This window comes from Notamacropus eugenii, chromosome 5 (genome assembly GCF_028372415.1).
Source record: "Notamacropus eugenii isolate mMacEug1 chromosome 5, mMacEug1.pri_v2, whole genome shotgun sequence".
Classification (NCBI taxonomy): Eukaryota; Metazoa; Chordata; class Mammalia; order Diprotodontia; family Macropodidae; genus Notamacropus; species Notamacropus eugenii.
The window spans coordinates 418043452-418057477 of record NC_092876.1 but is presented as its reverse complement, the minus strand read 5'-3'; the positions used below and the strand labels follow the sequence as shown (position 1 = coordinate 418057477).

General features: G+C 34.4%; 1 protein-coding gene across 1 annotated transcript in view; it reads left to right on the top strand.

Moving 5' to 3' along the window:
- SIM2 (SIM bHLH transcription factor 2) overlaps positions 1-9358 on the top strand; it is a 76483-nt gene extending 67125 nt beyond the window's left edge. Inside the window, exon 11 of the mRNA XM_072614911.1 lies at positions 7819-9358. Coding sequence (XP_072471012.1) covers positions 7819-8540 — 722 coding nt within the window. The 3' untranslated portion in view covers positions 8541-9358. The remainder of the gene's footprint in view (positions 1-7818) is intronic.
- The last annotated feature ends 4668 nt before the right edge of the window (positions 9359-14026 follow it).

The window sequence follows — 14026 nt, the reverse complement described above, 5'->3', positions numbered from 1 at the left end:
GTGCCAGTTTTCCTTTGGGAGTTCACATTATAATTTGTTCGTTTGATTTCCTGAGATTGTCATTTATTTCTTGGTCTATTAATTTGCACATTTTGTATTTTTATAAATATTCATCCATTGATTTCAGATTGCTAGGTTTTTTTAATACAATCAAACAAACTAGTTTTAATAACTTCATTTGAGGGGAATTCACCTATTTAATTTTTGATACTGGTAATTTGGTTTTCCTTTCAAAAATCAAACAAGCTAATGGTTTATCTATTTTATTGTATTCCCCATCTATCTTCCCCCCCCCCCCCAAAAAAAACCCAGGTCCTTTGTTTTATTTATTAATTCAATTTTTCTTTTGATTTAAGTTTTATTATTTTATTTTCAGAATCTATATTCTGGTACTTCATTGAGGGCTTTTAATCTTTTTCTAGATTTTTTTTAAGTCACTTGCTCAATATGTTGTTATGGCCTGTCTTTTTTTTTTAAATAGATGATATTTAAAGATATGTTTTCCCCTAAGGACTGATGGGACTGCATCTCCAAAATTTTGTTACGCTGTCTCATTGCTGTAGTTATCTTTTAATGAAATTCTCTATTGTGTCTATGATGTTTTTTGACCTAGCCATTCCTTCGGATTAAGTTATTTAATTTCTAGGGCATTTTTAACACTTTCCAGTGGTCCTTTATTGAACATATTTTTATTCCACTGTGGTCCATAAGATATATTTAATATTTTTGCATTTTTGTGATGTTTTTATTCCCTAACATATAGTCAATTGTTGCAAAGGTAACAGGCACAACTGAGAGCTACGTATGCTCCTTTCTATTCCCATTCAGTAATCACCAGAGGACTATCATATCTTACTTTTCTAAAATTCTATTGAAGTCCTTAACATCTTTCTCATTTGTTTGTTTATCTATTCATTTATTTTTTTAAGCTATTTATGGGTTAGATTTATCTAGGACTGAAAGGGGGACATTGAGATTGCCTATTATCACTTTTTGTCTTTCCCCTGTAACTCATTTAGCTTTTTAAAAAGTATGTATATGCTATCTTATTTGGTGCATATATATTGTTTACTATTGACATTAATTCATTTTCTATGGCACCTCTCAGCAAAACACAATTGTTTATAGCTTTGAGTTCTTTTATTTTTCTGTTGCCTTATCTGAAAGATAGCACGGTTGTTATCCCTGCTTATTTATTTTTTAAACTTTATCTTTTCATGAACATTTCAAGTACATTTCTTGTAAACAACATTTTTGGATTCAGCTTTCTAATCTATTCTACTTTTTGGTTTTATGGGTGAGGTCATCCCATTTGGATTCATAGTTATGATTTTTGTTAATTGTTTTTTCATTCATTCTCATACTTTTTTCCCTTTGTTTTCCCCCTCTTCTGAATCATAATAAAAAGGATTGTGGGAGAGGAGTATACTATAACCAGTGCATTAGGTACTCCCTCCCTTAACCTCTTCTCTTTTCCTCTCCCAAACCCCAGTCACAGTCTTTTTTCTTTTCTTCAATCCCCCTTCAACCTACCTTCTATAGTTGAATTTGGTTCCATTTTATTCCCTCCTCGCCCATCTCCTCTTTCCCTAATTGCATCTCTGTTGAATGAAATAGATTTCTGTATACTGAACTCTATGGGGATATTTTTCCCACCTTTCATCAGTTCAGATGAAAGTAGGTTCAAGTGTTGCCAGCTACCCCCCTTTCCCCACTTCTTTCTCTTTGTTTTCTTTCTTCTTAGTCTGGCAAAGCCTCCACATCTATGACCTCTTCCTTTGATTAGTGAGTTCCTCTTTTATCTTCCTTTTGAGGATCATTGATACCAGCCACCATGTTTTCTTCAGTCTGGTTCAGTGCATGAAACTCCAGATCACTTCTCCATTTCTATCCCAGCAGACTTCCTCTCACACTAGAAACACCTTCATCCCGTGGGATCTTCCTCTGAATGGTGAGTGTCTCTCCAAAATGCCTTTTGAAGATGTGCCCTCTTGATCCATCATGATCTCTTCAAACTTTGTCTAGCCCATGGTGCCCTATACTACCTATCTACTTCCTCCTCACTTCTTCCCTTTCAGGCTACTTTTCAGTTTTCTTTTTGTATTATCTTCCCCCAACTAGAATGTAAGCTACTTGAAGGCAGCTACTATCTTTCTTTTTGTGTGTATTTGTATTCTCATCACTTAGCTCGGTGCCTAATACATGAGCACTTGATCTATCTATCATTCGATCTATCTATTTATCTGTCTATCTACTTCCACTCTAATTAGGTTAGATAACTTGTTCCACACTTCCTCTCCTCCCTGCCCAGTGTATTCTTCCCCCCTTCTCTTTCTTAAATCATCAAAATATATTAAAAACATTCATTGTCTCTCTTACTATATTTACTTTATGACCCCTACTGATAATGGAATTTCAAGAAGATGCATGTATTATCTCCATATTAGAACATAAACAGTTAATATATTTTTAGAGGCAGTTATAGAGTGAATAGAGTACTGGGACTGGAGTCAACCTCTGCCTCAGTTTCCTCAACTGTAAAATAGGGATAATAATAGTGCCTGCCAGGGTTTTTGTGAGGATCAAATGAGATATTCATAAAGCACTCAGCACAGTTGTTAGCACATAGTATATGCTTAATGCTTTCTCCCTTCACCCTCTTTCCCTTTCAGCATCATATGATTGCTCACTTTTATTTACTTTGCTTTTCTTGATTACGGTGTTCACATTTCAAAGTTTTTGCCCAGTCTGGTATTTCCATATACATGGAATTTGTCTTTTGGAATATTGTATTTTTAGCTCTCTGCCCTTTCATAATTGTGGCTGTTGAATATGTGATATGTAGTTCCTTAGCACATGAATTTCTTTCAAGCTGCTGGAAGTTTTTTGGTTTTAACTGAAAGCTCTAGATTTTGGTTATAATGTTCTTGGGAGTTTTCTTTTGGGGGGTTTCACTCAGGAGGTGACTAGTAGATTCTATTTTCACTTTATCCTTTGGTTCTAAGAGATCTAGACCTATTTCTTTTATTTTTTTCCTAAAATATCATGTGAAGGTTTTTGCTGTTGTCATTCGAGGTTTTCATGCAATTTCATGGAATTTCAATGATTAAATTTTTATCCTCCATCTGTTTTTGCTGAGATACCTTCCATTTTCTTTAATTTTTTTAGATATTTGTCTTTGTTTTAATATTTTTTGTTGTCTCTGGTGATCATTAATTTATATTTTATCCATTTTAATTTTCAACGAGTCTGTGGCTTAAGTTTTGTACTTCTTGTATCAAGTTGCTTTTATTTATCTTTACAAATCTTTCTTTGACAGCTCTCATTTTTTCTCTATTTCTTTTGCAACTGTTTCCTCAAATACTCTCATTTCATTTATAAAATAATTTAAAAATATTTTTTCCCTTTTGCTTTATCTCTTCCAGGAATTTGCTTCATCTCTTCTAGTTGAGTTTGTACCTAAGCTGTGTTTTCCTTTGAAACTTTTCTTGCAGATGTTTTAGTCACATTTTTTTCTAGGTTTCCATTCTGAGTGTCTCTGTCATCATAATACTTCTTTATGGCAGCATTCTTTTTTGTGCTTACTCATTCTTCCAGTCTTACTTCATGAATTCAAACTTTGTGTTGTGGTGAGGCTCCATGTACTTAAGGAAATGTCTACATAGTGTTTTGTCCTCTTGCTGCTTCCCCAGGGCACTGAGTATTGTTATTCCAGGATCTCAGCAACAGTTCAGGTTAGGGACCTGTAAGCTTTAAAAGTACTCAAAGTTGTTTGGTCCAAGGTAAAGTCTGAGCACTGGGCTTCTGAACTCTGCAAATTCCAAACCTGGGTTTGGGTTTGAGCAACACAACTGTGGGCTTGCAACAAGTTGGAGTTCCAGCAGACTGCTGCTATTATAATCAACTGGTAATCTTCGCAAGTTCAATGACAGAACTGTAGAGCTCCCTTTAGTCAGGGATTCCTGCCCTTGTTATTATAGGATTCAGAGCTGGATCTGAGACCTTGTTCCATGTCAGAGTAAAACAGTTTCTACTTTCTTCTGTATTTGCTCCTTGGATCCCACACAGCTAAGTACTTAAGCCATTCTTTGCATGCCACTCTTGGACTGCCAACCATAGGCATAGGTCCCCTCTTTATTTTATCTTAATTCTGTGACCCAGCACTTGGTAGTGACACAGCTACCAGCTGGCCCCTCTTCCTGCTCCCTACAAAATATTAGGCTCCTCTGTGTGTGTCTCTCTCTAGAGCACAGGCTTGAGCAGACTCTCCTGCAGTTCCTGCACTGAAATTCTAATGGTTTGACCTAGTTCCCAGAGTCCACGGAACTTTTTTCCCCACCGTTGACCTGAGTTGGAAAAAAAAAAAAATTTGCTTGCTCTGTCTCTAGTATTTCCTAATCAGGACTTGGTCTAGAAAGTTTTCTAGATCTTTCTGGAGGTGTTGGGGAGAGCTCAGTTGTACTTCTCACTACTTTTCCATTTTGGCTCAGCTCTGGAAATAAAATTCTTAAATAAATATTAATCTCAAAATATTCAATTCATAACATGCATATTTATTTTAGAAATTTATGTTCCAAGAGTGTCACAAACTCTAAAGGTTACACACTGAACCTACAAATACATTTGAGACTGAATATCCTCTGAGTGTCAATATCAAATTTCACTAGAACCTTGATTGTACCAGGAATACAACTGTTTCATTTTTGTGTTTGAATAAAAAATTAGTTTCCCTTGGCAGAAAAAAAGACATCTTTAAAGAGGAAGCAGATGATAGTGAAGCTTCATATACTCCTCTCCAGATTTATTGATAATAAGTACCATTGTCAAATAATCTGTGAACAGAACTTTTACATGTTCTCTGGACGGACACTATCATATCAGCACTGTGGTGTTGGCAGGGATGTTGCTTTAAGTGTTATGCGGGGAGTGGGGAGAGTAGAGGAGCTGGAGAGTGTTAAATAGGGGACTTGATATAAGGAGTTAATCCAAGAATTTTCAGAAAACCTTAATTTTATTTCATTCATCCAAACTGAACTACTATCCAACAGGTTTTACTGAGTAGACCAAGACATGACCACCACACAAATTCCTATGGGTGAGCAACTACAATTGCCATAGAAAAAGTTATGTCAGATGATAAGATTCTGACAAGGTTCTTATTTTCATGTGTTAGAATGTGAACTTCTTGAAAGAAGGAATTGCCTTAAGTTTCTATTTGTATCCCCAGTGCTTAGCAAAGTGCTTTGTATGTAATAAACAGCAATTTTTTTCAATTCATCCAAGCAAAACTATGGACTTCACAAGTATAGCATCTCGTTTAGAAAGGTGAATGTTCAACGTAGATATAAATAAAATAATAACTTTAAGGAGTTTGTTGGATCATGTAGGTCTGGGAGTCAAGAGGTTTTTCCTGAGCCTGCTATGTGCTTTATATGCTATCCCTGGACAATCACTTACTAACCGGAATTCACATGCATAAACTTAAATTTTCAGACTGGTAAAATTAGGAATCATGGGACACAGTGCCTGGCACATTGTAGATCCTTAATAAATACTATTGAATTGGTCTGGGAGGCATAACATTTTCTGAGACATAAGCATTAAACATGGTGGGGATTGGGAGAGTTAAAAAAAAAAAACTTCAACCTGCTTAAAAAAAAAAAAGAACAGGTAACAGGGCCAAAAGATTTAGTGAATTTAATAATATATGACTTGTTACAACAGAAACAGCACTTGCATCAGAACTGGAGATTTAAGTAATAACAAATGCATTTGGCCCCTTAAACTAATGAGAAAATATATTTTTCGGAATATCTAAAGGAGGAAATTTTTGAAAGAAACCATAAGTATTTTGCTATCAGTGATATATTTGTTCACATGTAGCCACAGAAGATTTCTTTTTCCTGCTTTGAATTTGACACAGGATTATATTTTTATGTTGCTATTGAAAAAAAGTGAGAGAGGCTCAACATAATTCCATTAATTACATGCTTAGTAAAAATAAAATAATGGTGTTAATTTGTGATTCAATTCCTAATTTCTGTGGGATTTATGTTCTACAAAAACTTTACCTTTTTTTCCTAAAATTAAAATGTTTTCAATTAATCTTCTACTCTCTCACTCATCTACTTCCCCAACCCCCTGCCCAGTTGAAAAAGAAAAACTGCCTAATAATAAATAGGTATCGTCAAGAAAATAAATGTTTACATTGGCTACATCAAAAAAAAAAGTCTCAATCTGCACTCTAATGGAGGTGGGTAGCACGTTTCAGCATGAGTGCTTTGGAATTATGGTTGGTTCTAGTATTGTTCAAAGTTCCTTAAGTCTTTCAAAGTTACCTGTTTTTACAACATTGTTCTTATTCTTTAAGTTATCCTCCTGATTCTGCTTACTTCATTGTGTTTTGCGTTGCATACTTCCCAGGTTTTTCTTAAACCATCCCTCATTTCTTATAGCACACGATATTCCATCACATTCATATACTACAACTAGTTCAACCATTCCACCATCGATACCCCACTTGCTCTTAGTTTCCAGTTCTTTGTCACCACAAAAAAAAAAGAGCTTCTATAAATACAAGGTATCCCAAAAATCTTAGGGCAATTTTAAGATGTTGATGCTTAAACACCCTATATTTTTGTACATGTGAGTCCCTTCCCATTTTGTTTGATCTCTTTAGAACATAGGTCTAGTAGTGCTATAGCTGGATCAAAGGATAGGCAGAATTTAGTAACTTTGGAGGCATCATTCCAAATTACTTTCCAGGATGGCTTGGTCCAATGAGAATAGTTCCACCAATGGTGCATAAATGTATCTAGTTTCCCACAGCCTCTCCAGCATTTTCTTTCCTTTTTTTTTTTCAATTTGATAGGTATGAGGTAGAACCTCAGAACTTTTTAAATTTGTATTTCTCTACTTATTAGTGACTTCGAGCATCTTTTCGTGTGACTTTTGACAACTTGCATTTGCTTCTGAAAACTTCATATTCTTTGACCATTTATCAGCGGGGGTGGTGGTGGTGGCGGCTCTTATTCTTATAAATTTCAGTGAATCAGTTCACTATCTATCTTAGAAATGAGATCTTTATCAAAAAAACTTTATGAAAAGCTTTTATCCATCCCACATTTACCTGCTTTTATTTCAGTTGCATTGGCTTTGTTTGTACAAAACCTTTTAAATTTCATGAAATTAAAATTGTCCACTTAACCTCTGATACTGTGTATCACCTATTTGATCATGAACTCTTCCTTATCTATATATCTGACAGCAATTTCAACCTTTATGTTTAAGTCATGTATTCCTTTGGAGGCCAACTTGAAATATGGTGTGAGATATTGGCCTATATTTAGTCTCTACCAGACTGATATCTAGTTTTCCTAATAGGTTTTAACAAAACCTTTTTTCAGGAGAAAAATAAAAGAGTTAATTGATTACACGTACTTAACTCTGGGGGTTGGTTATGGCTTTTGCCAAAAATCAAACAAAAAAGCATGTGATATAGAAAATTTACAGGATAGGGTCTCCTGTTTATCCTTCTAGTACCAAACAAGCATATTAGTGTGTTTAAAAATTCTTAGACATTTTCATAGACAGCATCGACTTATGGGGATTTTGTTGTTTTTTGAGTCTGGATTTCTTTTAAGTCAACCTACATGATAATTAGTGCAGTTATTTTCTTCCCTTTCTCCCTGTGAAGACATATACACCTCTTTATTTAAAATGTATAAATGTTGACTTGAGATCACAGTTCCTTATATAGCTCCTGATTCCTGATTTCAGAAACTCTGTTGTCTAATGTTTTATAATTTTCCCTTCAAGTGCCCATATCTGCCCAAAGATATAATGAAGATGCAATATCTGATAGCTTTACCAGCTGTGCCACGACCATCCCTAGCAGCCTGCAGAAGAAGGATATTTATGATTCCAGCATCTTGAAATCCAACAAAGTAGAAAGCAGGATACATCCATCCCACCATCTCATCAAGGAAGAAAACAAGTTAGCTTTCAACAGGGACATACCTGAAAAAATGAATGCAAATGAAAAGCCCTCCTTGAACTTTGTGCCAAATTCCCTATTGCCTAAATCAGAATGTTTCCAGTCCAAGACACTGGGACAACTGAGCCATCTTCTACCAGTGCCAGCTTTATATGAGCAAACAAGGATATATATGAAGGAACCTAAGTATGGGCCCATTGGACACCACACCCCTCATTCAGATCAGTCAGATGGCAATAACATAATGATGACAAAGGTAAACCATGACTCTGAGAGTGAACACATGATGGATATGCAGCCCACTGGACAAGTTCCCTTTGTACTTCTAAACTACCACCACCTGTTATCCAAACACGGGACATTCCAGCCATCCTCATGTACAGCCACCAGACATGTAGCTGAAACTTATGGAACTAGTTCAGAAGAGGTAAACACATTTATTTCAAAAAACCCAAGTCTGTCCTCAGTCTCACCCCCAGAAACCCACAGAGAAACTGAGCTATGCCATTATATTGGAACTTCTGTAATAATCAATTCAAGGTGACAATAATCGAAACTGGCCTCTTAATTAAAAGCAAACAAACTGGAAGCATTTCCAAAGAAAGCACAAGACAACGTGGTTACACTTACCAAGCAGAGCAGGAAGGTCAATGAGGGACAAACTGGCATGTGTTCTTGGCAAACCATGTGTAATAGTACCTTGAAGGTCAGGGAAAAACACTGAAGATTCAGTGTAGCATTACTATGACCTGATCTCTGGTGCAGAATGCTAATGAGATGCCATATGCCAGATCTCATTATTTTAGAGTGTCAAACAGATTTAAGAGGCAAGGACTAGGTATGCATAGATTTAAATTATCTTATACAGAGGTAACTATTTTGATTAAAAAATACATTTTAGATTTTTACCATCAAAATGCCATAAAGTATGAGTGTGAAGAACTGTGCTGGGTATTCAGGAAAATGTTCAAACTGAAGCTGTTTTGTTCCTTTTCCCCTTGCATCTCATCAACTAAACCAAAACAAGAACAAAATAAGACTGCGAGGCAGCCCTGGTTTTATTTTAAAAGGGATAACTAGCCCAAGCATGACCCGAAAACCTCAAATCACTCTACCTTGATGGACCAGGTCACTTAAACCTCTCTTGGCCTAAGTTTCTTTATTTGTAAAATAAGGGGATTGGACCAGAAGGTCTCTAGAGTCCTTTCTACCTCAAAATCTATAATCTTAAGACAGTTAATATTCTCCTTATCTGGAATAAAGCTTTAGCCTCCTAATTTTAGGGAACACCGACAGAGTCAATGGCCGATGTTTGAAGTAATGTTTTGTTCCAGAGTGATTAAAAAAATTCTCAACTCTAAACTTTGAAAATATTTCCTTTTAAAATAGCCTAATCAAAATGAAAGTCCTAAAAGAATAACTTGATCTGTCCATAGGATGGGAATTAGATCTGTGATTTCATCAGTGGAGTGAACTCCCAAGTGAGGGAGCTTTTCTGCACCTTCTAGTTTTAGAGAGGAATATTGAAGAGGGTCACATGGCCAATGTCAGCAACAAGGCCTGAGCCAGATCTTCCTGGTGCCAAGGCTGGTTCTTTAACTACTAGGCCATGCTGCCTTTCATGACGTATTCTTAGAAAAAACAGAATATAGTTAAAATAGTCATAAGAAAAATAGACGATTTCACCGCCCCTAGGAGTATTCGCTATTTTCATGAAAGCACACAAGACTATATATTGTTTCCCTTCTGGTGCAAACATTTTTGTCAAGACAATATAATTCCATTTTCTTGTTGTATATACTTAAGATACATTGATAAGCTCTTATTTTCTTTCAACTCCCAATAATCTATGAATTCATGGTAACAAAATAAATGGTAGCCTCAGAACTGAATAGACATTAAATGAAAAAGAAAGCCAGAAAATAGAAATACATAGTTGTTCTTCAATACAAAAATCTGTTAGCCCCCAAATCTGTTAGTTTAAACACTAACATTCATTGACAAACTGAATGGCAAACATTCAGAATTTGGCATACAGAAATTCATAGTTACTCATGACCAGTATAAGCAACCCTAATAAAATTCATTGAATTGCATGTGCAATGTGGAAAATTATCAATTATCCACTTACTTTGTTCAATAAAAATAATTTTAAAAGATGTAATGAAAATAATGTACACATTTTCTTACTTGTATTTTATACATAACAAGCAAAATACATTCACCTTTGAATATTCACATGAACCTTTCAGTATATAATATTTTTAAAGAAAAAAGCAGGAGTTTAGAAATAAACACACATATATGTCTGTATATACGTATATATTGCTTAATGGCTAACCATTGAAGATAACTTATTTCAGTATTGGTCTAAATATTTCACTTGGTCAAAGTTCTCCCAAACCCACTCTTCCATACTTTCTCCAAATGCTCTAAACTACCCACATTGTATCACTTTTGTTGTCTTTACAAAATGACCTACTTTACGATGTATGCTTTTGGTTTTTTGTGTTTCAAAGGAAGTCAGAAATTTTCACAGCTATTATCATTTTAAATTAAAAATTCACCTGTCATATGTTGTTAAATTGTGACATTTTCTTTTGTCAAACTAGTGTCGTTATATAGGACCTAAAAGAATCAGTTACTATACTATCGGACCAATTTGTCTTTTGAATGAATTAAAAAATTAACAATGTAACATAACATGTACATAATGTATCAATATAATCATCGTTCGCATCATGAGAATGCTATATCCATCCTGTTTTTATACCCGGCTTAGTCATTCCTCATTAGAATACTTATGTGACAGTCTATGCATATATAAAACAAATTTTTATAATTTTTTGAGTATTTCTTTGGATTTCATAATGAAATCATGATTCCTCTTAAAGGCAAGGACTAACTTAAGTAGGAAATATTATCTGATATTTTTAAATAAAGTATCCCTTTTGTGACTATCTTATCATTAACATTTTGAAGCTGTATTCAGAAAGCATGAAATCAAGTAGGTTTTTTGTTTTTTAGGAAACATTTAGCTTATGCAAGGATTTCTATTAAGGTAAATGTGGATTAGTAGGCTTAAGACAGAGTATGTACGTCTATATACAGCATGTACACATGTAATTAACAAATTAAATGTAACAGTGAAAGTTTCCTACTCTAAAGGAACATATTACAGAGCTAACTTCTAAATCTTTTATTCACCTATAAAGGATTATTCCAAGAAAAGATTCACAGGGTTAATCTAGGCATTACTTTCATAACAGTATTAAGAAAAAATATTTAATGTAGAAGTAAGAATGGAGGGTAACATTTTCTGCAAGAGAAGCTCTTTCTTATATCTGGCTCATAGAGGGATGTAGTAGCTTTGTAGAATGTGCAGCAAAGAGATGACTGGTTTTCATTTATTAGAAGAGTGAAACATTTAAGAAGGTATGAGTAATGCTATAATTAAAATGTAATAGAACAAATTGTAGAATGCCACAAAATTTTATTGTGCTCTTTAATGAGCCCTTGGTTATCAAAAACACATTATCCAAAAAAAGAAAAAAAGCACAATATTCAAAGGTGATAAGTCCTTTGAAAGCACACATATGTTAAAATGGATATTATATCCTAACTTAAGCCATTTTAGTGAAAGGAGAAATATTTCAAAATACTTTTAGCTGTCTGAAATTTTAGATATCATAACTTTATTTTAAAACCATATGAGTTTTTAATTATTTTTACTAAGCTTAATTTTTTTAAGCATTAGGACCTTTTTTGTGATGAAAATAAACTTCTGTCAAAAATACAGCAAATCAACCCCCAAAGCACCCAAACTTTCAATGCTTACAAATACATATGCATTCCTTATTATGTATTTTTTCATTTATCATGTATTTTTAATATTAATAAAAACTATCACCAAACATGGTTGATTGTTGTCTTAAATAAAACATACAGTATGAATAAGAACAAAGTCCAAACCATTTATTTTGATGCATTTCTTTTCCAAAGACCTTATTCATTTATTTTAAGTAACTACTTTACAAAGGTTGTAATTTCAAAGTTGAAAATGTAAGTTTATATTTCATTTTATTACATTTATGTATAGCAATTTCCTAGAAAAGTAGTCTTTGGTTTCTGAATTAAGGAGAAATTAATTTTCTTTGAGTTCAAAGTTCAAACTCTTTGAACCCAAGTTTAAAACTTCTCATTTACCATTTCTTTTCCTACACTGTGGGTGAAGTTCATTATTTTCTCCACAGTTATGATCATGATCTACTCCCTTAGTTTTTTTATCCATCAATCTGCTGAATAATGAAGTTAAAATGCTGCTGCCCATGGAATCCTATCCAGTCTACTCCTCAAGGCAAGAGTTTGCTGCCAGGTTTTGTGGGGTCACTCTTCCCTCCCATCATAGCTACTCAACCGTTGCTTGGTTGAAATTAAAAGCAATTCCCTTATTGCCAAGCAACATTAGCACTTTTATTACAGAAATATCCATTTCATGTTTTTACTTCATAAATATCCATTTCATTCCAGTCCCACATGCTAGGATCTTTCAAATAAATGTACCCTAAAGACTGAAAATGTTGTCATTGAATACATATCCTTGAACTTTCTTTTAACTGCAACTATTTCTAATGAAGTCCTAGGGACTAGGTCCTGAGGGATCTTATATTCAGAAGAGATCCACATTTCTGAATGTTCTAAAAGACTTAAAAAATGGTAACACAAGCGATGGAAACTGTAGATGCCAGATAAGATATAGCCACAAATATAACCACTCTTGGTAAGTTAATAATTCAGACATACTGTATTCCAAAGAAAGTCCTGATATTTCTGCTATGTATAATAGAGGCACTTTTTCTCCAAGGTAGGCTGAGGAAAAAATTCTTAAAACAAATCCAGGCACATTATAAACCACTTTCACAGAAATAATAGCTAGCTAATAATAGTTAACATTTACAGTACATAATATATTATATACAGCTTACTATGTGCCAGACATTGTGCTGAAGCACTCTACCACTGTTATCTCACTAGATAGTCACAACAACCCTGGGAGGTTGGTGGTATTACTGTCCCCATTTTACAGATGAGCAAACTGAGGCAAAGAGAGGTTAAATGCCCAGAGTCATCTAGCTGGTAAGTGTCTGAGGCAAGATTTGAACTCTGGTCTTCCCGAGTCCAGGCACTCTATCCACTGAATCACCCCATGATGGTCCATTTAAGAATCAAAGACCAAGAGAAAATGACTTTTTTCCAGATGCTGTGATAAGTTCCAGGCTAGCTCAAGGTGAAATAAGACACTCTTAGTTTACCTCAACTTATGTAACTGCTGAGTCTGAATTTCACAGCAAGAATAAAAGTATGATTTCATCATTCTCCAAGTACTATTCGTAGTGCTATTCTAAAGGAAAGTGTATCCAACTCATTTAAATTATATTTAGTCCAAGTTAGAGCTCAGCCGATGTTAAAGACCAGTAAAGCGAACATCTGACAATTCCATAGTATATTATAATCCTCCTCCTCCTCACTATCACTATTACCACCACCACATTATAATGGAAGAGACGATTCTAGTTATCCAGAGGTTTTAATAATTGGATGTATTTTCTGAGGATTTGGGGAGCTGCTCAATGGCTATATTACTGCTTTAGACACAATTCTAAGATTTATTTTCTTGTCTTGTTCTAAAGAGAGTGAAAAGGATAAAAAAATCCCTGTTAACAATCACAAATCTAGTTCAGATGAGATTGGTTTTCAAAATTATTCTGATTTTCTTGACAGTAATTGTGAAACACTTGAAATGATCTTAATACAGCTACTCTATAGAACAGGATTAAAACAATAATTTCTTTGGCATATCAGAAGCAAAGTCAGTTTTATTTTTTTAAAATGCAGCATTCCATTAAAGTCTCTTTTGTCTCTTCCTCAGACATTTCTGAACAGCCTATTTCAAAGTATAAAGGCAAAAGTATCATAGTGTGTCTATTCCGTACTTAGCTTTCAAAAGTAAATTTAATAAAACATTTTTCC